Source organism: Osmerus eperlanus, chromosome 16 (genome assembly GCF_963692335.1).
Source record: "Osmerus eperlanus chromosome 16, fOsmEpe2.1, whole genome shotgun sequence".
Classification (NCBI taxonomy): Eukaryota; Metazoa; Chordata; class Actinopteri; order Osmeriformes; family Osmeridae; genus Osmerus; species Osmerus eperlanus.
In genome coordinates this window covers 15588329-15612481 of record NC_085033.1, presented here as the reverse complement: position 1 = coordinate 15612481, position 24153 = coordinate 15588329, and the positions used below count along the sequence as shown (strand labels likewise).

The 24153-nt window shown below is 48.2% G+C and overlaps 4 protein-coding genes across 18 annotated transcripts; 1 reads left to right on the top strand and 3 right to left on the bottom strand.

The window, feature by feature from the left end:
* Positions 1-833: 833 nt before the first annotated feature.
* On the bottom strand, positions 834-5611 carry zgc:110366 (uncharacterized protein LOC550476 homolog). 3 transcript variants are annotated; one of them, XM_062480899.1, is made up of 8 exons: positions 5402-5611; positions 4472-4720; positions 4228-4329; positions 4061-4152; positions 3679-3861; positions 2841-2900; positions 2417-2535; positions 834-1574 (listed from the first exon to the last, which is right to left on the bottom strand). In XM_062480899.1, the coding sequence occupies exons 1-7, from the start codon at positions 5472-5474 to the stop codon at positions 2440-2442; spliced, it is 855 nt and encodes a 284-aa protein (XP_062336883.1). In that variant the 5' UTR covers positions 5475-5611; the 3' UTR covers positions 834-1574; positions 2417-2439. The 3 variants fall into 3 exon arrangements, with proteins under 3 accessions (XP_062336883.1, XP_062336882.1, XP_062336881.1); XM_062480898.1 differs by lacking the exon at positions 2417-2535 and having other exon boundaries at positions 834-1460; positions 1495-1574; XM_062480897.1 differs by lacking the exon at positions 2417-2535.
* A 5-nt stretch (positions 5612-5616) lies between these two features.
* Positions 5617-9993, top strand: extl2 (exostosin-like glycosyltransferase 2). The gene is made up of 6 exons (XM_062480896.1): positions 5617-5769; positions 6359-6786; positions 6955-7025; positions 7174-7289; positions 7373-7702; positions 9373-9993. The coding sequence occupies exons 1-6, from the start codon at positions 5765-5767 to the stop codon at positions 9437-9439; spliced, it is 1017 nt and encodes a 338-aa protein (XP_062336880.1). The 5' UTR covers positions 5617-5764; the 3' UTR covers positions 9440-9993.
* vcam1a (vascular cell adhesion molecule 1a) lies at positions 9991-15574 on the bottom strand. Of its 13 annotated transcripts, none has more exons than XM_062480887.1 (6): positions 15352-15574; positions 14939-15232; positions 14147-14464; positions 10857-10874; positions 10651-10748; positions 9991-10497 (listed from the first exon to the last, which is right to left on the bottom strand). In XM_062480887.1, exons 1-6 carry the CDS (start codon positions 15461-15463, stop codon positions 10297-10299), a joined length of 1041 nt encoding a protein of 346 aa, XP_062336871.1. In that variant the 5' UTR covers positions 15464-15574; the 3' UTR covers positions 9991-10296. The 13 variants fall into 13 exon arrangements, with proteins under 13 accessions (XP_062336871.1, XP_062336873.1, XP_062336868.1 ...); XM_062480889.1 differs by having other exon boundaries at positions 10723-10748; XM_062480884.1 differs by having other exon boundaries at positions 10651-10807; positions 10862-10874.
* A 1342-nt stretch (positions 15575-16916) lies between these two features.
* On the bottom strand, positions 16917-24153 carry parla (presenilin associated, rhomboid-like a). The gene is made up of 10 exons (XM_062481937.1): positions 24000-24153; positions 23201-23438; positions 22930-23034; positions 22646-22778; positions 22404-22499; positions 22128-22277; positions 18713-18783; positions 18495-18596; positions 18250-18347; positions 16917-17237 (listed from the first exon to the last, which is right to left on the bottom strand). The coding sequence occupies exons 1-10, from the start codon at positions 24074-24076 to the stop codon at positions 17117-17119; spliced, it is 1191 nt and encodes a 396-aa protein (XP_062337921.1). The 5' UTR covers positions 24077-24153; the 3' UTR covers positions 16917-17116.

The following is a 24153-nucleotide window of genomic DNA, read 5'->3' as shown; positions in this document are numbered from 1 at the left end:
TTCAGAGTGAGCCTCTCTCTCCCTGGCACCCTGCTTCAGTGAGCCTCTCTCTCCCTGGCACCCTGCTTCAGAGTGAGCCTCTCTCTCCCTGGCACCCTGCTTCAGTGAGCCTCTCTCTCCCTGGCACCCTGCTTCAGAGTGAGCCTCTCTCTCCCTGGCACCCTGCTTCAGAGTGAGCCTCTCTCTCCCTGGCACCCTGCTTCAGTGAGCCTCTCTCTCCCTGGCACCCTGCTTCAGTGAGCCTCTCTCTCTCCCTGGCACCCTGCTTCAGAGTGAGCCTCTCTCTCCCTGGCACCCTGCTTCAGAGTGAGCCTCTCTCTCTCCCTGGCACCCTGCTTCAGAGTGAGCCTCTCTCTCTCCCTGGCACCCTGCTTCAGTGAGCCTCTCTCTCCCTGGCACCCTGCTTCAGTGAGCCTCTCTCTCCCTGGCACCCTGCTTCAGAGTGAGCCTCTCTCTCTCCCTGGCACCCTGCTTCAGTGAGCCTCTCTCTCCCTGGCACCCTGCTTCAGTGAGCCTCTCTCTCCCTGGCACCCTGCTTCAGAGTGAGCCTCTCTCTCCCTGGCACCCTGCTTCAGAGTGAGCCTCTCTCTCCCTGGCACCCTGCTTCAGTGAGCCTCTCTCTCCCTGGCACCCTGCTTCAGAGTGAGCCTCTCTCTCTCCCTGGCACCCTGCTTCAGTGAGCCTCTCTCTCCCTGGCACCCTGCTTCAGTGAGCCTCTCTCTCCCTGGCACCCTGCTTCAGTGAGCCTCTCTCTCCCTGGCACCCTGCTTCAGTGAGCCCAGGACTGTTGCTGTGACTCAGCACCTGGTGTTGATGAACAACATACACACACACTCTGATAAACGTTTATTCAGCTGAAGTCAAACGTAAACATAACACTTGTTAACTGTTGTAACTAAGGTAGCTTATGTAGTGCTACAGGTCCAATATTACTATGGTTACCACCACCCTCTTCATAGAGGTTTATTGGCTCTTTATACTTTGACATTAACATGTCATTTCCTGTAGTTTTAGTCATGGTAACTAAGGATGGTGTAGTGATTTAGGAGGCTGGTTGTTTTGAGGCACTTGGGTGAAGATAGCAGCAACACTTCTAACTCATGTCCTGTATGACACAACTCCTACACAGTTCACTCAATGTGTGTGTGAGATAGGGCTGGGCAGTGTGGCCTAAAATGTATATCATGGTATAATTCTGAAGCACGGATGGTAACGGTATATATCACAATATATTCGTTTACTTAAAATTTCATAACAGTGCAATCGGTGCAGACTCGGCCTCGAAAATAAATCTCCAAATTGTCACGTAGACTAAGAGATAAAGACGAAGTGGGAAAACGAGGCTCTGCTCCATCTGTGCAATACTGATTATGAGGATATGGACGATTGGTTGATGTTTGCATAAATTGATTGCGATATTTGCGGTAATTTTATGTGTTCATTCTCTCCAGAGGGGGTAGGTGTGTGTGTGTTCATCCTCTCCAGAGGGGGTAGGTGAGCTGGATCAGTTTCCTGTCACAGTGCAGTGTTCTCATGGTGTCCACATCTTCCTCAGACAGACTCCAGTCCAGAACCTGCAGACACACACACAGGTACGTGAACACCTCACCTGCAGACAGAAAGACAGACAGGCAGCTCTACAGATATCTCAGGAATGTACAAGCAGGAAGAGGAGGGAGGGCACATTCTGTGAATCAGGTGTTAATGATTCAGGTAGTGAAAGTGTTCTCACTGTAGCGTGTTGCTACTGCCTCCCCTGCCCCTCAATGCTCTCCTCTGCTCCAGAACACATTTTCAAAACGGCCGTTTTTCTCCATCCATACATGAGCTTTTCTCTACTTTTGAGTCCTTGGGACCAATCAGCGCAGATTTTTGAAAACCCCTGAATGACAGCAGCCTATCGGTATGTAGCACATGTATAGTCTGCCCCCAGTGGACAGTTACAACATGCAGCAGTGAGAACATGGAGCTGATGTTGATCAGACAGGCAGGGTTAAGACAGACAGGCAGGGTTAAGACAGACAGGCAGGGTTAAGACAGACAGGCAGGGTTAAGACAGACAGGCAGGGTTAAGACAGACAGGCAGGGTTAAGACAGACAGGCAGGGTTAAGACAGACAGGCAGGGTTAAGACAGACAGTCAGGGTTAAGACAGACAGGCAGGGTTAAGACAGACAGGCAGGGTTAAGACAGACAGGCAGGGTTAAGACAGACAGGCAGGGTTAAGACAGACAGGCAGGGTTAAGACAGACAGGCAGGGTTAAGACAGACAGGCAGGGTTAAGACAGACAGGCAGGGTTAAGACAGACAGGCAGGGTTAAGACAGACAGGCAGGGTTAAGACAGACAGGCAGGGTTAAGACAGACAGGCAGGGTTAAGACAGACAGGCAGGGTTAAGACAGACAGTCATGCTAGACCTGTATTACTGCACAAGCTAGCGTCACTGCACACGCGTGGGGTCCCAGCTGACGTGTCTCCCATCATGCATCAGGCCCAGCTCTGCCATGTCCTGCCCCTCCAGAGAGAACCCAAACACCTGGGGGAGGGGGGGGAGACAGGGTCATGATGGTGGGAGGGGGGGGGAGACAGGGTCATGATGGTGGGAGGGGGGGGGAGACAGGGTCATGATGGTGGGAGGGGGGGGGAGACAGGGTCATGATGGTGGGAGGGGGGGGAGACAGGGTCATGATGGTGGGAGGGGGGGGGAGACAGGGTCATGATGGTGGGAGGGGGGGGGAGACAGGGTCATGATGGTGGGAGGGGGGGGGGAGACAGGGTCATGATGGTGGGAGGGGGGGGGAGACTGGGACAGGCAACATGCTTTCCTGCTGCTCCTCTTACCTGACTGTTCTCCAGAACCCTCTCCTTCTTGGTGGACTTGGGGATGGTGACCACACCACCCTAGAGAGGGGGAGAGGGAGGGAGGGAGAGAGAGAGAGGGGGGGAGGGAGTGAGAGAGAGAGAGGGGGGGAGGGAGAGAGAAAAAAGAGGGGGGGAGAGAGAGGGAGGGAGAGAGAGAAAAAGAGAGGGGGAGAGAGAGGGAGGGAGAGCAGTGATCCACCATGGCTGTCTGATCGGTACCCTGTACATACAGGACCAATGGTGGAGCATCTAACTGCAGAACAGGAGGAGGACCAGGGTTCTCTAACCCTGAGGAGGACCAGGGTTCTCTACACCTGAGGAGGGTTCTCTAACCCTGAGGAGGACCAGGGTTCTCTAACCCTGAGGAGGACCAGGGTTCTCTAACCCTGAGGAGGACCAGGGTTCTCTACACCTGAGGAGGACCAGGGTTCTCTACACCTGAGGAGGACCAGGGTTCTCTACACCTGAGGAGGACCAGGGTTCTCTACACCTGAGGAGGACCAGGGTTCTCTAACCCTGAGGAGGACCAGGGTTCTCTACACCTGAGGAGGACCAGGGTTCTCTAACCCTGAGGAGGACCAGGGTTCTCTACACCTGAGGAGGACCAGGGTTCTCTACACCTGAGGAGGACCAGGGTTCTCTACACCTGAGGAGGACCAGGGTTCTCTAACCCTGAGGAGGACCAGGGTTCTCTACACCTGAGGAGGACCAGGGTTCTCTAACCCTGAGGAGGACCAGGGTTCTCTACACCTGAGGAGGACCAGGGTTCTCTACACCTGAGGAGGACCAGGGTTCTCTAACCCTGAGGAGGAGGTACCTGAATGCTCCAGCGGATGCAGATTTGCGCGGGGGTGCGCTGATGCTGGTGCGCCAGGCGCAGGATGGTGGGGTGGCTGAGGGCCTGGCCCTTGGCGAGGGGGCAGTAGCCCTCGAACACCACACCCTCACGCCTGCAGAACGCCACCAATTCCTCTGGCTGATGGAACGGATGGTACTCTACCTACAGCCCAGCAGGGAGGGAGAGGGGGAGGGGAGAGAAGAGGATTTGGGTGTTAAGAGTTTGGATGGATGGTGGTGTACAGACTCACCTACTCTAGACAAGGACATAGGTTGAAGTTTGATGTTGGATAAATGGCCATAACAGTGTTAATACAGCTCTACCTGGCTGAGGTGTCTTATCACCACGGTTACGGCCATACCTGGTTGACGTGGGGCATGATGCTGCAGTCCTCCTTCAGCTCCTGCAGGTGGCGCTCCAGGAAGTTACTGACTCCTATAGCTCTGCACACCCCTGAGGGGAGACAGGAGATGGGGGGCTGGGGTCAGGGTGGGGGGTCAGGGTAAAGGTCAGGGGTCAGGGCCTCACCTTCGGCATACAGCTCCTCCAGGGCCCTCCAAGTCTCTGCCCTCGCCTCCCTGTTGCTCTGCCCCGGAGCCTGGCAGTCTGGCCAGTGCATTAGGTAGAGGTCTGGAGGGGGGAAGGGAGGTTAGTCAGGTAATCCTTGTACACCCCTGACCCCTGATCCTACCCAAGTACCCCAGCCCTGACCCTACCCAGGTACCCCAGCCCTGACCCCACCCAGGTACCCCAGCCTGACCCCTGACCCTACCCAGGTAGTCCAGGCCCAGGTGGGAGCAGGACTCGAGGCAGGCCTGCCTAGCGTTCCTGTATCCATAGTCTCCGGGCCACAGCTTGGTGGTGACCCACAGGTCGTCACGGGCAACCCCACACTCCGCCAGCGCCTGGCCCAGTTGGGCCTCACAACCGTAGCGACGAGCCGTGTCCACATGACGAACGCCACACTCCTGCAGAGCGTACAGCACTGCATCATGGGAGTATCCTCCGTGATGAGACGTCCCTGGAGAGGAGGGAAGGAGAAGAGGGAAAAAGAGGAGAGGAGGGAGAGGATGGGAGGGAGAAGAGAGGAGGAGGAGGTGGAGGAGAGGAGGAGGAAGCAGGAAAGCAGAAATGTTTCACTTCTGGAAACGGTTACAAAGATGCCCTGAGGGTCAGGGTGGAAAATGTTGTTTCAAATTGAAAAATAGGACGTAGAGAAGCTAGTGTTACTGTTTTTGTTTGAGAGTTCATTCATCACAATGAGTCGGTAAACCATTTTTCCAAACCAGATTAATCATACACAACCTCCGTTTAATTATTCACGATTCGTGTAATAACCTCACGGTTTTTGTAGCCTACTACAGCCTTAACCCTTGTGCTGCCTTCGGGTCACAATGACCCGAAACTCACAACGACCCATCATTGTGCTGCGACAACTTTACCCAATACAAAAACAAATAAAAAGCATTTTCTTTTAACCTTTGCGCTGTGGGGGGTGAGACAGCCCGACGGTTAAAAGAAAATTCTTCACTTTATTTTTGTATGAGGTAAAGTTGTCACAACCATAGACATGGTCACAACACGTGGGGGGGTCAAAATGACTGATGGGTCACAATGACCCGAAGATAACACAAGGGTTTCATATAGAACATTTAAGACTGCGTTTTAACTTTCGTTTGCTGTCTCACTGAGACATACTCACCTAGTCCCAGTATAGGAATCTCGAGGCCGTTAGAGAGAGAGACGGTTGGACAAGCACCTTGTGCACTTTCCATTCTTTAACAACTATATATTCTTTAATGTATCCGCCGTGATCTAGTCGCCATAAAGTCGCCTACATGATTTCCAGACTGTTTTCCAGGTAGTCACTATATGCCGTAAAACAAACACAATTTGCGACAGGCGTGGCTGTAAAGCAGTCGTCTGTTGTGGTTTACGGTAGTAGTTTTAATCGCAGCGATTTGCCTACAAATACTTTGTCCGTTGAGGCTGCGTAAATCCACAAAGCTTAAAAAGTAAGAGAAGACGGAAGAGTTGCATTAAACGATGAAACTTTGAGCACAATATGAGGTGAGCTACTTTTCTGAAGTTATCACTACTTATGTACAGAGTTTTCTAAACTTGATGTGAAATCTTCCAAAAGTTAGATGGTGTGTACAATAGTAGAACTAATGTCGCATGCGCCAAGGGTTTACAAAGTAGTTTTTCTCAAACCGTGTGTTATTGTTGCACTGTGCCTGGTAACTGAGATGTTACTTTACACAGTGCCTGGTAAAAACAGACCAAACCTTGCCTCGGACCACAAAAACACTGCTAGAACCATGTACAGTACCAGTCAAAAGTTTGGACACATTTTCCCATTCATGGAAACTTTTGATACTGTATGTTGATGTTCTGCTGTACTGTACAGGCACCATGTGCACGTGCATCAGTAGACTGACATGCAGATCAGGAGTGTTCAGCCCTGGTCCTCAGGGACCCCCTGCCCTGCATGTTCTAGATGTTTCCCTGCTCCAACACACCTGATTCTAATGAATGGGTTGTTATCAAGCTCTGTGGAAACCTGGTAACAACCCTTTTGTTTGAATCAAGTGTTCGAGCAGAGAAACGTCAAACATACAGGACAGAGGATTGAACCCTCCTGATGTTGTTGTTGTAGTCGTATCGTCCCGCGTGGCCTCCGGGGTCTGAGGCGGTGGTGTCTCCTGGTCCCCCTCCTGCTGCTGCTGGTCGGGGCGGCCCTGACCGCCCTCCTGCCCCCCGCCAACCACCAGGAGCCCGGCCTGGTGAGAGCTCTGCTCCGCAGGGCCCCTGCCGGCACCGCCAGCCCTCCAGGACCCAGCCCCGGCTTCACCGCCGTCATCCAGACCTTCAACCGCACCGACCTGCTGCTGCGCCTGCTGAACCACTACCAGGGCGTGCCTGGGCTGCAGAGGGTGGTGGTGGTGTGGAACAACGTGGGCCAGCGCTGCCCACGGGCGCTGTGGGAGCAGCTGGGCCCGCACCCTGTCCCTGTGCTCTTCAAGGAGCAGAGCGCCAACCTGATGCGCAACCGACTGCAGCCGTTTGCTGAAATAGACACAGATGGTGTGTGGTTTAATATGGATCTGCTGCTCTCTCTCTGTGTCTCTCTCTCTATCTCTCTGTGTCTCTCTATCTCTCTCTCTATCTCTCTGTCTCTCTGTGTCTCTCTCTCTATCTCTCTCTCTGTGTCTCTCTCTGTGTGTTAGTGTGATTAAGTGTTGCTCCCCCCAGCGGTCCTGATGCTGGATGATGACACCCTGGTGAGTCTGCCAGACATCAGCTTTGCCTTCTCAGTCTGGAAGGTAAGACATACCTGGACACACACACACACACATGGAGAAAGATACACACATACCTGGACTTGCACACTTGTACACACACACACACTCCTGGAAACTGGATGAAGGCTGAGGCTAGTCTTCCCCCCTCACCTGCCCCCCTCCCTCTCAGAGGTTCCCTGATCAGATTGTGGGCTTCGTTCCTCGGAAACACGTTACCACGGCGTCCGGGATCTATAGCTACGGCAGCTTTGAGCTCCAGGACCCGGAGATAGGAGGAGGAGACAGGTACACACCATACACACACCAATATACACACATAGACACACCTGTCCTAACTCTGTGTTAACTCCCTTCCCTGCCCCCTCCAGGTATTCCATGGTTCTGATTGGTGCAGCCTTCTTCCATGGTCGCTACTTGCGTCTGTTCCCCCAGCAGCCTGCTGCAGTGCTGTCCCTGGTGGACGACATGCAGAACTGCGACGACATCGCCGTCAACTTCCTGGTGGCCCTGCACCTGGCTGGGGGCGTTGCCGGGGGCGCCAGGCCCTCGGGGGTGCTGGTGAAGCCGGTGGACGTGAGGAACCTGGAGAAGGAGGCCAGCAGCGGCTACCTGGGGATGTGGCACCGGCCTGAACACCTGCTGCAGAGGTCCTTCTGTCTCAACAGACTGGCTCAGATCTACGGCACCATGCCCCTCCGGTAGCTGCCTGTCTGCTCGCCTTCCTGTCTACATGTCTGCCTGCCTGCTCACATGTCTGCCTGTCTGTCTGCCCACATGCCTGCTCACATGTATGTCTGTTTGCCTGTCTGCCTGTTTGCCCGCCTGCCTGTTTGTCTGCCTGTCTGTTTGCCTGTCTGCCTGCCTGTCTGCTTGCCCACCTGTCTGCCTGCCTGTTTAAAAAGACTTTTTCACAAGTTGAAGTAAAGAAGTAAAAAGTAGCCATTACTACTATATGTTTTAGTGTCATGCTGGTAAAGGGTAACTGGACCTTAGGGGTGGGCGATATGGCCAAAATCTTCTATCACGGTATGAGTCATTTTATATCACGGTTACGGTATATATCACGGTATAGTAATTGTTCTGTAAATTCAATCAAGAAATGGTACAATATAACCATACCATACTTCCATCATCACACTCGATTATTTATTATAAACAAAAACAACTGCCTCACATGAGACAACACTTGAGTTAAAAACAAAAGACTCAAAAAAAGTTACGAGTACGGGAGTTCCGATTGGCTGATGCGCAGTCATGCCATCCGCGTGGTGATGCCCTCCGACGAAAATTTCAAAATGAGCGAACGCGATCAGTCTGAGTTTTACTATCCATATCTAACTTCAGTTTCGGCATATCAACCTCGTTAAAGCTCGGTCGATATGTTAAAGCCTCAGTTTGGTATTTCCCGGCATGACCTCACTCTCAGTAGTTAGCCTTCACTAGTCAGCCTTGATCAAGAATGCTAGCAACGCCACCAGTGTAATTTTACAACAATAATTTTCAGCAGGAGACATAAAACTTGAACAACAAATCGAATTGGTTACCTGCAGAATGGGTCATCAAATATATAATTAATTAGCATCGGCATGAATATGGTCCGCTTAGACAAAATACACTCCACATCGAAAATTCCGTCAGACCAACGCAAATGTGCTTCAAGGTGAAACGAAAATAGCAAGTCAAATAAACAACAATTCTAAATATCGCAAGAATGCGATTTATATGATGGCTTATATACAATACAACCAGACATTTAATTGACACGTGTAATACAAAAATATCACGAATTTGTAAAGACTTTGGATGCGAGCCCTTTTTGCCCGACCTACCTGCTGCAGTTTTCGTCTTCTATGCTGCAGGGCAACAACAACATGCAACTACTGTGTGAATTTTTTTTCAAAATAAGAGTATACATTTGTTATATGAATATCTCAAAATAAACCAATAACATAAAAAAAAAAACGTATACCGCGGTTGAAACGGTATAGCCAACCGCCAAACCATCCTCCAAGCGCTACTGGACCTTATCATATTTATACAAAAATACCAGAATACAAGAAATTATATTGATCATGCCACCAAATACAGATTAAAACTAAAGTAACGAGCCTGGTTTGAAAATGTAAGAAGTAGAAAGTACAGATATTTGTGTAAAGAATTTAAGGAGTGAAAGTAAAAAGTTGTACAGTGAAGTACTGATACCAGAAAAATCTACTCAAGTACAGTAATTAAGTATTTGTACTTCTTTACTTCCCATTTCTGCTATATATAAAATTTACTGTGTATCTAATTTTATATACTATATATGCTGTTGATACTGTGTGTTAATATATACTCTGTCTTGTCTACTTGACCCTGCTCTTCCCAGGTACTCCAACATGATGCTGGTCCAGTTTGGCTTTCCCAGCTACGCCAACCACCAGAGCAGAGCCTGACGCACACACACACACACACACACACACACACACACACACACACACACTCAGAGGCTGCAGGGTAGACACCAGCCAGTCCACCAACAGCTGGAGGTTCTGGTCCTCTGGACGGCCTAGTGCAACAAAACCAATACACCCACCGTCAGGGCTCACCTGTCATTTTAATCAAATACACCTCAGATGTCCTCCACCCAGCTCTGCTGAACTTGTGATTGGCTGGTGTCTAAGTTCCCCCATCAGCAGCGTTCATAGGGCTGTGAGCTGTGCTAACTGAGATGCTGAACGGGTCACGTGACGCGGCTATACGGTAGTGTGATGACAGTGGGAACACTTCCTGTTCTCACACTGAGCCGTTGTCAAGACAGACTGGGACTTCCTGCTCCTCGTTACCACTCATCGCAGGGAGGCAAACAGCGTCCCCTAGTGGTAGAAGGAGGGTGTGACAGACTGTCCTGATCGCAGATCTAGCTGGTGTGTTTCCACGACAACCTGTTATACAGAACTGGATTTGCTTTCTCTGATTCCTGCAACTCAAATAAATAAATATGATGGTTGCTTCAATCTCCAGTTTTATTTTTCTGATGGAAAGGTACTGTATTGATTAAATGTGTCTACATAAATGTTATGTATTTAACAGGTGAAATATACTGTATATCTATATTAAAATTAGGATTTTATACAAATTCTCTACCAGAGCTATACACAGTGACGAGAAATACTTTCACTTCTGCCTATAGTGTTCTCCAGCTGTTGAAGTCAAGTTAAAGTTCAGTGCACGGTCATCATGTAATCCTAAATATACAGTCTACATGTGCCCACAGAGGAAATACTTAAATCTGAGGAAGCGGCTTGTTTAATCAGGCCGTCTTTGTTTGGGGGAAAACACAGGAAGAATAACAACCTGCTCCTGACCAGCCCAGTGTGGGAGGGGCGGCGAGGCTGGGGCGGCGAGGCTGGGGCGGCGAGGCTGGGGCGGCACCAGTTAGATTAGTCCAGCATCCCAGTGTTTCAGTGCAGTCAGCCGGCTGAGACCATCCTGCCCGTGCGGGGGTGTTCCGCTAGATGGGAATAGAAAGGTCGTAGGTTGTCTTGGATCTCCAGAAGTTCCTGGTGAGAATCCCCCCGATCATCACCAGGGGGATGGAGCCTAGGACCGACAGGACAGGCAGTACAGCGGGCATTGATTCTGGTACTTGTATTGGTTCTGGTACTTGTGTTGTTGTTGGTTCTCGTGTTGTTGTTTGTACTCGTGTTGTTGTTGGTTCTGGTGTTGTTGTTTGTACTTGTGTTGTTGTTGGTTCTGGTGTTGCAGTTGGTTCTGGTGTTGTTGTTGGTTCTGGTGTTGTTGTTGGTTCTGGTGTTGTTGTTTGTACTTGTGTTGTTGTTGGTTCTGGTGTTGCAGTTGGTTCTGGTGTTGTTGTTGGTTCTGGTGTTGCTGTAGAGAAATAGTGAGGATGAATTAGACAAGCAGAATCAGCCATAGCATGAAGTGTATAAGAGGGAGAAAGAGAAGGCACACACTATGTGTGTGTGTGTGAGTGGGGGTGGGTGGGCTCTGGGCATTGCTGTGTGCCATATTCACCAAGACAGACTTGACAAACTGGACAGACAAGATATTGCCCAGCAATATCTTCAGTGAAATGAAAGTAGGAGAGATGTTTTTGGGACGTATTGAGTCTGCTTCTTTAGGGTACATTTGTTTGGCTGCAGATGGAATTCTTTTTTTTTTTAATCAATTTTGTTTATTATTGGAAAAAAAATTACAATGAAGTCATACTTGCAGAGGGAATTCCGAATATTTAATTTAAAGTGTAAATTTCATTTCACATTTCATGCTATGTAGGCTATACTTATTTTTATTTGGGTAAATCTGTTGTTTAAGTGTTTATCCCTAAGACCCAAATATAGAAACATGTCTAAACATTTTTTTTGTAAGTCAGATGATGTTCTAGGAGTCCTCTGATGCAGATAATGAAGGATTAATTTAGAAAAATATGTTAATTGTTAAATTGTTAATGTTAAATATGTACGTTTTTAGGGAAACATTGTAATATTGCAACATTGGGCCTAGTTGGGAGCAGAATTTCAGCATTTGCTCTAAACCTGTCAGAATAAATACACAAAACAACTAATTTGGAGTGTGGATTGCTTACATAGCACTGTAACAGTACATTTCATTAATAATAATCACCCAACAGTCATATTTTGAAGAATCAGAATTTATTAAAAAAAATATAAACTGGATAAATATGATTCAAAACAGAATGAAAACTTCAAGGACCCCGGGGTCCATTGTTCACTTGCAATAGTAGTTCAAAAAGCAGTTCCTTTCCTCTGAAAAGCAGAGACGGAGATTGCACTTTCTGCAGAGCGTATTAGAATATCCTTTTATGCAGTGTCTGCAGTGTCCTCTCGTTGTCTTCACCGGAAATGTGCGACCATGTCCCTGCGCACATCCGTTGGTGGTTCACATGCCCTCTTGGCTGGGACCCCATTTGGTGGACCCCCATTACCTGAGGATGGTCTCTTCTGAGCAGTCACAGGTCTCTGAGGTGTCACAGTTATCGATGTCAAAGGGCTCCCACTGGCTGAAGATGGCCACCCTCTCCTTGGTGTGTTGACAGCTGTGTTTGTCAGGATGAGAGAGGAAGCTAGTTGCGCCTGAAACAGTCTCCTGTTCAACATCTTTTTCTTGGGAATATTGAGAGCTTTACAGTCCCGTTTGTAGAGGAACCAGGCGTTGATCACAGCAATGATTTACATTTACATTTAGTCATTTAGCAGACGCTCTTATCCAGAGCGACTTACAGTAAGTACAGGGACATTCCCCCGAGGCAAGTAGGGTGAAGTGCCTTGCCCAAGGACACAACGTCAGTTGGCATGACCGGGAATCGAACTGGCAACCTTCGGATTACTAGCCCGATTCCCTCACCGCTCAGCCATCTGACTCCCTATGATAATTGTGTGCCAGAAGATGTAACTGTATCAGCGGCGCAATTTCATGAGGAACTTGTATTTGGCTGCAAATGAGTCCAGCAAATCCACACCGCCCATGCATTTGTTGTATATTCCCACAATATGAGGTCTCTCAACTTCAATGTAGGATTTGGTGGCTTTGTTCCAGCATTGAATCTTTTGCACAGGATCAATGCCAGCAAAGGATGACACAAGTGTGACTGCCCTGTTGTCATACCACTTGACAGCGCATATGTTGGGGTTTGGTTGGCTTGTGTTGGTTTGCTCGATGTCCTTACCATCATCATCATCATCATCATCAGTTGGACAATCAGTGGGTCTCTGATTCTTTTTTTCCACTTCCTCGACATTTTCAACCACCTCCTCATCACTCAAATCACTGGTGTCTGATTCCATGTCAACATCACTTTCTCCATTTTGGATAGCATCAATGACATCATGCACACTGAAGTAAACTCTCCTTGCTGGTGTCATTCTGAAATGGAAATAATAGTTTGAGTATGTTCAAGTACAACTAATTACAATGCAAATAAATCCTATTCATGCAATACATTCCACTGAAGGCACACAATACTGCCTTGCTAGCCTAATGTGCTCTCTACTTAACATTCTAAAAGGAAGATACAACCCCCCAGACCTTTTACATCCCCATATTGCAGAATATTCACACCTGTCCCTGAACAATGCACCATACCTGCAACCCCCACATTCCAAAACATTTACACTTGTCCCTGAACAACCATCCTCCAAAGCATTCCACAAACAGTATCTGCCTTGTGCAACAAGCAGATGTTTGGGCAAACAAGCAAAGTCCAGATTTTAAAAAAAATATATATATATAGTCAACTGTTTAAAAAAACAACAACAGTTGACTATATTTCACTGCTAACAGAGAAATAACATTGATTTTTAATTATTCAAATCTGGTCTAAACTGAAAATTGTAACAAATTACCTATTTGTAAAGTGTGAATCATCAAATACATAATATTTCTGTAAGTATTTATCCTGTATCTGAACATTCGAGAAGTGTAATGTCTCCATGTAGTGTGCAAGGTGCACTTGCTATTTTAGCTACCATTTTGACCCAACGTTGTAAAATTACAACAAAGACAAAACAAGCTGAAAATCAAATGTGATGCATGAATTCCACAATAACTTAGTATTTACATGAACTACATATTCTAACAATCACCCCCAAAAAAATCATGGAATTGACTTACTTCAATGTTGATATATCCAGTCAAATGAAACAAGGAGATACGCTTCCAGGAAAGTTTGCTGGTGGAGGGAGTTCATGGCCTTATGGCCAGATCTATATACACATTTAGTATCAAATGGGCTTGCAAGGCAATACAATAAGACCCAATGGCCATGTAAATGTGGTCTTTCCAAATATTTTTTTTTTGCAAATGTGTTTTTTGGAGAGCTAAAGGTGACGTTGTAATATTACAACAAGGGGTCTTACAGGGTTAAACTTCTGTTTTCATACACATTGTTATATTTGTAATCATTTACATCCTGCTGAGATCAGCAAATGTTTAAATAAAACATTTGCATAGGGCATGACGTTTTGGTGCGTGATTGCAGCTTCAGTATATATATATGTATATATATTACACAAAATAATTAATTGAGTTGGAATCATTTACTGACAGCTTGGTCCCCATCTGCACTCCTGCTTCCACGTAACTAAGAGTTTACCGGCTGCTCCAACCTATAGTTTACTCACATCGCATTGCCATGACAACGCTGGTCTCGCGGCTCCGCCGGTCCTTCGGTAGGTCCAGTGTTAGGTTCAGCGTCGCCTTGCAAGTCAACGCGCGTCCCTGTTCCTCCTGCCTGGGTGTGTGTGCGTACTGTGACTGGATCTCTTCCAGACTCAGTGCCTTGGAGGTCGAAAACTCCTCCTCCTTGACGACCCGGTCGTTAAGTAGCCACTGCACCGTCAGAACGTTGGACGGGAACACCTTCGGTACCGTGCACGTGAACACCGATTCCTGACCCACGACCATGTCGCCGGTGCCTGATATCTCGGGCTGCTCCAAGGCTGTCAACCACAACAACAACACAGACGCAGCGGTATTAATGGCCAGGTTTGAGGATACTCCCGAGCTCGAGGACTAAAGAGCGTGCTAATGAGACGAGACTATCTTTCAACTATTGGTTGGAAATCTAAACCCCCCTTTACCCTGGTGGCAAAACTCCAGACAGGAGCGCCGTAGTATGAAATGCCAACTAACTAAATAAGAAGGCTAGAAACAAAACAAAGTTTCTCTTTATTTCTAATGTAGCCTAAAGACGATACCCATGTATCAACTTGAAATTTAAGAACAAGTTTGTAAGCACGACTATAACAAAATAGACATATTCACCTTAAAAGCAAATTCACCTTAACTCTACATGGAGTGTGATTAAGTTTGACATTATGCTATAGTAAGGCTACTTATCATAATTAGTAGGCTATTATCCAAAGTAGGATTAGTATACAAATGTTGGTAAAAAATAGTGTAGGCCTACTTACAATACACAATCACCTTGGTTGTTTTTTGACTCGGTCTTTTTGACAAGATCTTGTCGCCACAGGTGGCTAAACAGGCAACTGTGGTGCTTTTGAGGTCGATCTGAACTGGGTCGAATATCTGACGGGACACGGAGCCGTTGTTCTCGATTTTGCTGTTGAGCGGTAAGTCTTTTAAAGATCTCCAGCTGAAAGAAACGGCCGCCGCGCACCCTGTTGCTCTGCACTCCAGAACAAACCGGTCACCGGCGCGGGCCACGGGGTTAAGCGGAGAAAAGTCCAGGGTGAACGCGGATGCTGTGTCGGTTAAAAAAACAGCGCCTGATTAGCCACGAAACACCCCCACAATCTACTGTAGTAATTCTTAGTTAGGCTAAAACGAATCATCGTTCCCTGTTATCGTTCATAATTCTTACCTGTGATGCTGTGCACCATCATGAATCCAAGGATCACGCGCTCCATCTTTAGGAGGAAGTTTGGAAGATCACAGAGGCTGGGGTTAGAAATGTGGCTAAAGAGAGCAAACATTTATATGATGTGAAAACGAAAGTATAACATTGCAGGGAGTTTCCCTACACACTGCAGCCCCCCACCTATCCCCCTAGGCACGTGCAGACATTTGGAGGGGCTATTGCTCTAACATGAACCCCTGCCACCCTTCCCCTCTTCCGGCGTATAGTATTGATGCAGCCACAAAAACAACACAAAACTAAGTTGATTTACTTTCTCCAGAGGGGCGATAAGCCAATCATGGCAAACGGGTTGTTTGGGTTAGGGTAGGGTGACGTCCTTAATCCCCCCTCCCCACACGCCAGCCCCCCTCACCTCCACTGTTAAAACGCACCCCGTGTGGTGGCTCTGGGAATGACAGTATGACTGTTCTTTTCCCCTCCACAGCAGATCACATAAACACTGAGGAGAGGTGGAGAGGAGGAGAGGTGGAGAGGATGAGAGGTGGAGAGGAGGAAAGGACAGGTGAAGAGGTGGAGAGGAGAGGTGGAGAGGAGGAGACGTGGAGAGGAGACGAGACAGCTATGGTTAGGGTTTATCAAGGAAGGAGATAATTAAAGGAACAAGGGTCAAGTTGGGGTCATGAACTTACAGCAGCTCAGACACACTGTCAGGCCTTCCCCAACACATGATCCATGTTCTGCTGTTTAACCTTTGACCTGTGTTCCTCTGCTTCCTGTCTTGAGTGGTAGATGGACCCAGCCAGCCCACAGAGACAGAAGCCTGGAGTCTGTCACAGGAGTGACAGCTGTGACTTTCACAGGAGTGACGGCTGGAGTCTGTCACAGGAGTGACAGCTGTGACTTTCACAGGAGTGACGGCTGGAGTCTGTCACAGGAGTGACGGCTGGAGTCCGTCACAGGAGTGACGGCTGGAGTCCGTCACAGGAGTGACGGCTGGAGTCCGTCACAGGAGTGACGGCTGGAGTCCGTCACAGGAGTGGCTGCTGTGACTGACGGCTTCTAGAACGAGAACCCAAACACACTGACAAAACACACGTTCCAAAACGAGTTCCAAACCAATAAAAATATTTGTCAAAACGAGTTCCAAAACACACACATTAGTCTCGAAGCGTTAGGACACAAACAGAAGCAAAAGTACGTTTATCTACATGATCTCATTTCTCCCAGCAGAATGAGGTGTGGGGTTTTCATGCATGTCCTGAGACACTCATTCTTGTACTTGAAAGTGAAAGTGGATTTTTCCTAGTGTAAACATCCTGTGTCCTCGCACTCCTCCCTCCCGTTTCCTGTTACCCTCTCCCCACCAGACTTGACACACGCACACGCACGCGCACACACACACACAATACACATACGTATTAATGTATTAAAATAATAATTATGGTTGAAATAGTTAAAATAATTGGATGTGAAACTTTATTTTTTAAGTAAAAATTGTGATTTCCATCCCTTAGAAAGTAATATAGCAGCAACAATTACCAAGACAACAAGACCCAATGACATCAAGATTTGGGTCAATGAGGAAGTTTATTGTGGTTTTGCTCCAGAACAGGACACACACACTCAATTTACCAACACCTCACAGGAGACACACATCTCTCACATGCATTCACACACACATTTTTCAAAAAAATGTGTATATACAGTCTTCTAATTCACAAACAATTCCATTCCTCAAACACACACACACACACACACGCAGGCCAGGTTAGGGCCCCGCCCCCCCCGGTCGCCCCCCCCCCGGGGTCTGGGATCGTAGGCTGTGCCAGAACTTGACCAGTGGCTCTCTCTTCCTCCAGATCAGCTTGTGTCCGTAGGCCACGTACCAGCTGCAGGAGACCAGCGTTAGAAACAGGAGAGACCAGCGTTAGAGAGACAGGACCAGAGAGACCAGCATTAGAGAGACAGGACCAGAGAGACCAGCGTTAGAGAGACAGGACCAGAGAGACCAGCGTTAGAAACAGGAGAGACCAGCGTTAGAGAGACAGGACCAGAGAGACCAGCGTTAGAAACAGGAGAGACCAGCGTTAGAGAGACAGGACCAGAGAGACCAGCGTTAGAGAGACAGGAGAGACCAGCGTTGCCTGTCTGATCTTTATCTAGACAACCTTAATGACTAACAACATGGTCCTGTCTCACAAATCAACGTCAGAGATGTCGTTATGCCACTGTATACTTCTGTGCTATTTGTACAAAAATAACATAATTATTCATAAGTATGCAGTGGCATAACGACATCTCTGACGTTGATAACAAACCAAACCGTTTAAAAATCGGTTGAAAATTGATGGTCATTTAAAAAGTACATGTAGCACCAACACAATGTTATGGGTGAGCGAGTTGACTGTAGCAAGATGGCCGCCATGTGCGGACGTTCGACTCCGTTGTCCGGCAACGCGGACGAGACATCTACCCTTTATATATATCTATGCTCAACAGTCTATCCAGCCTAGCACATCTATGCACGTCGTATCTATGCGTCGTTGCTAACATGTGCTGACGTTGTGACGTAGGCTGCAGTTCCCTTGTGCACACAAGGCACTTTTTGCCACAAAAACATTGTAACCTCCTAAACCATGCAACGGAACGTAAATAAAAATACAAGCAACGCAATCGCTAACAAGACGAACCTTTTGACACTGGTGTTGTCTATGTGGCGCAAATATTGAGGGACCTTAGGGGTGTGAAAAGAATAAATAATATATATGTGAGAGAACAATGGTTGTGCTCGCCGAAGGTGTGAGCACACCCAATAATAATGTGTTCATGTAGCAGTCCTTATCACTGGTCATTGGCCAGCTGCCCTGTCAATCCCAGACCAGGGGGAGGGGCCGTACTTACACTCCAAACAAAGCCCCGCCCAGGTGGGCCGCGTGGTCGAACACACGCCATCCCAGAACCAGCCCCGCTGTATCCATGGCAATGATAGCCTTCAGCGCCTGGGGGAGAAGGGGCTGTAAATCAATAACTCCAAGTCCACTCTATCTCTCTCCCTCTCAGGGTTAGTACTGTAACCCTGACCCAGGTAGGCTGACCCAGGTAGGCTGACCCAGGTAGGCTGACCCAGGTAGGCTGGTGTGACTCACGTTGGCAGCAGTGAAGCTGATCATAGGCAGGAGGATGATTCCCAGCTTGGCCTCTGGTACCTTGGTACACACTGCCGCCAGCACTGCCATCACCGCCCCCGACTGCACCGGACAGCACGCAGGACGTGACATCACACACAGGAAGGGACAGAAGGTGGAGACATAAAATGTTGACAAGCATGCATACCTGTGTATCAGTATGTGTGTGTGTGTCTTACCGCTCCTAGAGACGGGTGCAGGCGACGTGTGGCAGCCTTACAGGAGTAGCTGACCATGGTGGAGACCACACCTGGAACAAACACACACACACACCTTACCACACCTGGAACGCACACACACACACACAGCTTACCACACCTGGAACAAACACACACACACCTTACCACACCTGGAACGCACACACACACACACACACACACCTTACCACACCTGGAACAAACACACACACACACCTTACCACACCTGGAACAAACACACACACACACACACACCTTACCACACCTGGAACGCACACACACACACACACACCTTACCACACCTGGAACGCACACACACACACACAGCTTACCACACCTGGAACGCACACACACACACACACACACCTTACCACACCTGGAACAAACACACACACACACACACACCTTACCACACCTGGAACAAACACACACACACACCTTACCACACCTGGAACAAACACACACACACACACCTTACCACACCTGGAACAAACACACACACACACACACCTTACCACACCTGGAACAAACACACACACACACCTTACCACACCTGGAACAAACACACACACACACACACACCTTACCACACCTGGAACAAACACACACACACACCTTACCACACCTGGAACGCACACACACACACACCTTACCACACCTGGAACGCACACACACACACACCTTACCACACCTGGAACAAACACACACACACCTTACCACACCTGGAACAAACACACACACACACCTTACCACACCTGGAACAAACACACACACACACCTTACCACACCTGGAACGCACACACACACACACACACCTGGAACGCACACACACACACACCTTACCACACCTGGAACGCACACACACCTTACCACACCTGGAACACACACACGCACACCTTACCACCAGGGTTCTAAATTAACTTTTTTGTTCACCAGCCAATTTGGCTGGTAACTTTTTTCCACTAGCCAAATTCTTTCTGGTGAAAATAAGATCAATTATGAGTTTCACTGAATGAATTTGATCATTTTATTAACATTGGTGGCATGAAAAACACAGAAAATGAAGTGAAATGAAGCACAGAAGTATGATGCAAGGGTATGTGAAATCACCAACACGTGACTAAGTAAGGACACGATTCATTGTAAATGGCTAAAACGTCCATTCGCGTCATGATGAGATTGACTCCTGCCCATGCATTTACAGTAACGTTTTGTCCTAAGCAGGCATTAATTAAACTGACCTAATATACTCTTTATTAAGAACAGTGTATTTACATTACACTAGACTGTCAGTAAGCAACATAATTTTTCTTATGCGTAGACTATATGCGGCAATCCTTACAAAACATGACAACATTTTCATTGTCAAACACAAGCCATTCCCGACCCGTCAGCCATTTGGCATTACATTTTCTTTTCTTCGTTTCTCTAGTGCTATCAATATCCTCATCCCCTGCCTCGTTCCTCTTCTCGCCCCCAGAAGTTTGTCCTAACCACCGCCGCATTAAGTTCACTTTTTACTTTACTTTACTACTCTAGCTAGCTCTTATTACCTCCTATGATCTGCTATGCTTCGTTTGACTTCTTCCTTGTGTTTTCTGGTGGACGCTCCGTTCGTTTCCACGGTTTCTCGCGCCGGTTTCACTTCAACTGCGTGCAGCCAATGGGCGTATAAAACGTTATCACGTAGCATTACGGCACAGTGTTCATGGGAAACTTAGGAAGTACTGCCAGGGGGATAAATGACCGAGAACCATGCCGAGAACAGAGCCTTATGTATCATTCATCTAATGCCTCATGTATCACCGGCCAAACTGGCTAGTGAGTTTTTATTAACACCCGCCAAAATGAATTTTAACCCGCATTTGGCGGGTTGGCGGGTGTTAATTTAGAACCCTGCTTACCACACCTGGAACGCACACACACACACACCTTGCCACACACACACACCTTACCACACCTGGAACACACACACGCCTTACCACACCTGGAACACACACACACACGCCTTACCACACCTGGAACACACACACACGCCATACCACACCTGGAACATACACACACGCCTTACCATGGTGGAGACCACACCTGGAACACACACACACGCCTCACCGAATCACACACACACACCTTACCACACATGCCTCACCGAACCACACACAGCTTACCACACACACACTAGGGATGTGCATCTCCATCACTGAGGACGATGTGATACACATCTCGATGCACTGCCAACGATCCGATACATTAAAGATACATAAAAGCAACTACTAATGCGATACGATTCCCGCCTATTGCGATGCAGTGCGATTCGACACGATGCGATTCAATGAGATGCGATGCAAAAGAATCAATTAACTAAATAAGTGAAAGTTTTACTTCACATATGAAACAAAGTCTGTGACAAAAGATAAAATAACATCAGGCCTGGACCTTGCCTTAAACCAGTCCTTCTTTCCTGTTGTATGTGTTCTCTCAATGTAAAAAAGGGTAAACTATTACTGGCAGTCACAAGCTGCTGTAAACACTGTCATAACACCACACACTAAATTGAACTCATACGTCCTACTTTAAGGTTTTTCTCATTGACTCAGCTATCTCTCGTCTTACTTTGTCGTACACAACAGGGATTTGTTTCTCGGAGAATAGCTTCCTATTCTTGCTCGGGGTACCGGTGGAGCTAGCCACTGACTGTAGCCATAGCTGAATCCGAGGGGGAGGCAGACGTCTCCAAACAAATACCATGTAGCCTCTTCAGGTGACTACCTAAATTAGCCGTGCTGCCTGTGTACTTTATAGCAGCACAACAAATCTTGCCAATTGCTTGGGTCTTGTCAAATTGCTCATCTTTTTTGGAATATCCGAAGTGTTGCCAAACCTTGGATTTATTGCAATTCGTAGGGACGTGTAATTCGCCATGATAACACTCGCCCGAACACACCTCCAACTCCCGCGAAACTTGGCCGAGAGACTTGACAAGAATCGGCCACTGACAGCAGTGGAGATGAGAGCGCGAGAGGAGGAATCTATCTAAATATAACATTATTGGTCACAAATCATGGTCATATTTCTAAATACTAAAGGTGTTCGCCTACACATAATTATATATAAATACATCGGATTATACCGATGCAAAAATTTTAGAAAACGATGCATCCTCATTTCATCCCACATTGTATCCGGTGCACACTTTTTTGATCAGGGCCATCGCATCGTGAGCTTTTATGCTGATGCACCGATGCGAACCGGTGAATTTTCCCATCCCTAATACACGCACACACCTTACCACACACACTTCACTGTACCACACACACACCTCACTATAGTGGAGATCACACCTTACCACACACACACCTCCCCTAACCACACACACACCTAACCACCCCCCTCCTACCAGCGGAGAGGTAGACAGCGAGGAACTGCTCAGGCCCCAGCAGGCTGACGATGGTGGAGGAGAAGGTCCACAGGACGTACATGTTGGCAGCCAGGTGCAGAACAGAGTAGTGAGAGAAGCAGGAGAGGATCATGGGTAGGCAGCGCGTCTCTGGGGGGGAAGGAGGGGGTTAACATGAGGTTCTTAATAATTTACATAGGCAACACACACACAGTCCCTCCCTCACACACACACACATTGTCACACATTCTCACACTCAAGCACACACCTACTCACTGGAAGCTGGGTTGGCGGTGAAGTACTTGATCATGGTTCTCTGCAGGGAGGGGATCCTCCAACAACACAACACTGCTGCATTCATCACTATTATACCTGGAGGAAGAGAGATACAAGATAATGGAAAGATGAAAAAACATGATATGCTTCCATCTTCTTCCAAGAATGTGTCCCACAGGGACCCCAGCCACACCCTCCCTCCCTCCCAGCCTCCCTCCCTCCCAGCCTCCCCCCTCTCTCACCAGTGGCGGTGCGCTGGCCCTGGGTTAGGGAGCTCCAGGTGTCGTCCAGCAGGGACAGCAGCATGATGGCCTGTTTCTGCAGCTCTGGAAGCTGCCTCCACCAGGAGTGCCACACACTCATGTCCTGGGAGCCCTGGGGAAGGGGGGGGGGTTAGTACACACTCACACACACCTGTCCCAGCCATGCCCCAGCCCCCACACACCTGTACCCAACACACACACTCACACATCTGCCCCCCGACACACTCACATCTGTACCCCACACCCCCTCAGGCCCCCCTCACCTGGCCCAGTCTCTCTGCCTCCTGCTCCTCTCTTGCCATCTGCACCTGCCTCTTCAAAGACTCGTACTGCAAGATGGCCGCCGCACCGAAGGAGCAGCCTGTAAACTAGCATGGTGTTAGATAACCAGCCTGTAAACTAGCATGCTGTTAGATAACCAGCCTGTAAACTAGCATGCTGTTAGATAGCATTGTCAGTCTGCAGTGTATTATGTTTTAGACAATGTTGCTGGTCCTCATGTTCACACACACAGGTGGTGTGATCAGGACCTACCCCAACTGTGAACACCAGGGGCTTCAGTAATGAGGGCCGGGGGGCTAGGGGTGGCGGGGGAAGGGGCAGGACCCCGGGGGCCGGGGTCCCGGCGGGGGGTCTGCCGGCGGGGGGTCTGCCAGGGGCCACAGCATCTGGGGGGGTGGGGGCCGTTTCCTCAGCAACGTTGCCCTTCCTGGTTTCTGGTCTCCGGGCTTCGCGGCGGAAACCACACCTCTGCTGGGGCCGGGGGGGGCACCTGGAGGGGCCACACACATTTATATACAAACACACACATATGGAAACACGCATACACGCAAGGAGGATAGCTATGCTACGTGTGTATTCTGGTGAGGAAAGGGTTAAGACCTGACCTCGATTAAACACGTATCTACTGCATTCCGTTAGCTCACCGGCAGTTTATACAAGTTAACGACTAAACGACGGTCGAATCAGCCTTTCTATCGTTTTACCGTAGCTAGCTAGCTGTATTTAAGCAGTCGTACTTGTATTTCAACAATAAACACGACCATTCTTTTAAATTTCAACAATCTCAGCAAAGTGGGATAGTTTCGGATAACTAAAAATAAATGTAGCTACTTGTCAATAACCACCATTCGCTGGAAAGCACCATATTTTAACTATCATATAGCCTATTCCAGCCAGCTAACTAATCCACAATGTCAGTCAGATGATAGTCGGCTAACTTGCGTAACCCCTTATAAAAACTAGCCACGAATGTCATCCGGTAGCCTATCGATGTTCACAATAACGAGGCAGCACGAGCACTTCACGGATATAGGGTCCTCGCGTGGTTCACCTGCTACCTCGGGCAACATCTGAAAGATTTATCAGCTCTGTTTTGGTCCATTTTAATAAACATCCTCTCCACGCCATGTTTCTAATGGCCCCGTCCCGTCCCCCCTTGTTCTCTACCGGGTGACGGAAACGTAGATGCTATACATTAACAGACA

Bases quoted from the DNA above. Each gene is read 5' to 3' on its own strand.
- parla (XM_062481937.1), bottom strand. From the start codon at position 24,076: ATGGCGTGGAGAGGATGTTTATTAAAATGGACCAAAACAGAGCTGATA. The intron at 22,278-22,403 runs GTGAGTAGGTGT...CTTCCCCCCCAG, and splicing joins CACCGCCAACCCAGCTTCCA to AGACGCGCTGCCTACCCATG. The intron at 18,784-22,127 runs GTAGGAGGGGGG...TGTTTGTTCCAG, and splicing joins CGCTGTCTACCTCTCCGCTG to GTGTGGTCTCCACCATGGTC.
- extl2 (XM_062480896.1), top strand. The intron at 6,787-6,954 runs GTGTGTGGTTTA...TGCTCCCCCCAG, and splicing joins TGCTGAAATAGACACAGATG to CGGTCCTGATGCTGGATGAT. The intron at 7,026-7,173 runs GTAAGACATACC...CCTCCCTCTCAG, and splicing joins TTGCCTTCTCAGTCTGGAAG to AGGTTCCCTGATCAGATTGT.
- vcam1a (XM_062480882.1), bottom strand. From the start codon at position 15,463: ATGTTTGCTCTCTTTAGCCACATTTCTAACCCCAGCCTCTGTGATCTT. The intron at 15,233-15,351 runs GTAAGAATTATG...TAACCGACACAG, and splicing joins GATGGTGCACAGCATCACAG to CATCCGCGTTCACCCTGGAC. The intron at 10,875-14,146 runs GTGAGTAAACTA...ATTTCTCTACAG, and splicing joins CGTTGTCATGGCAATGCGAT to CAACACCAGAACCAACAACA.
- zgc:110366 (XM_062480897.1), bottom strand. From the start codon at position 5,474: ATGGAAAGTGCACAAGGTGCTTGTCCAACCGTCTCTCTCTCTAACGGC. The intron at 4,721-5,401 runs GTGAGTATGTCT...CCTCCTCTCCAG, and splicing joins GATTCCTATACTGGGACTAG to GGACGTCTCATCACGGAGGA. The intron at 4,330-4,471 runs GTAGGGTCAGGG...TCCCCCCTCCAG, and splicing joins CCTGGGCCTGGACTACCTGG to ACCTCTACCTAATGCACTGG.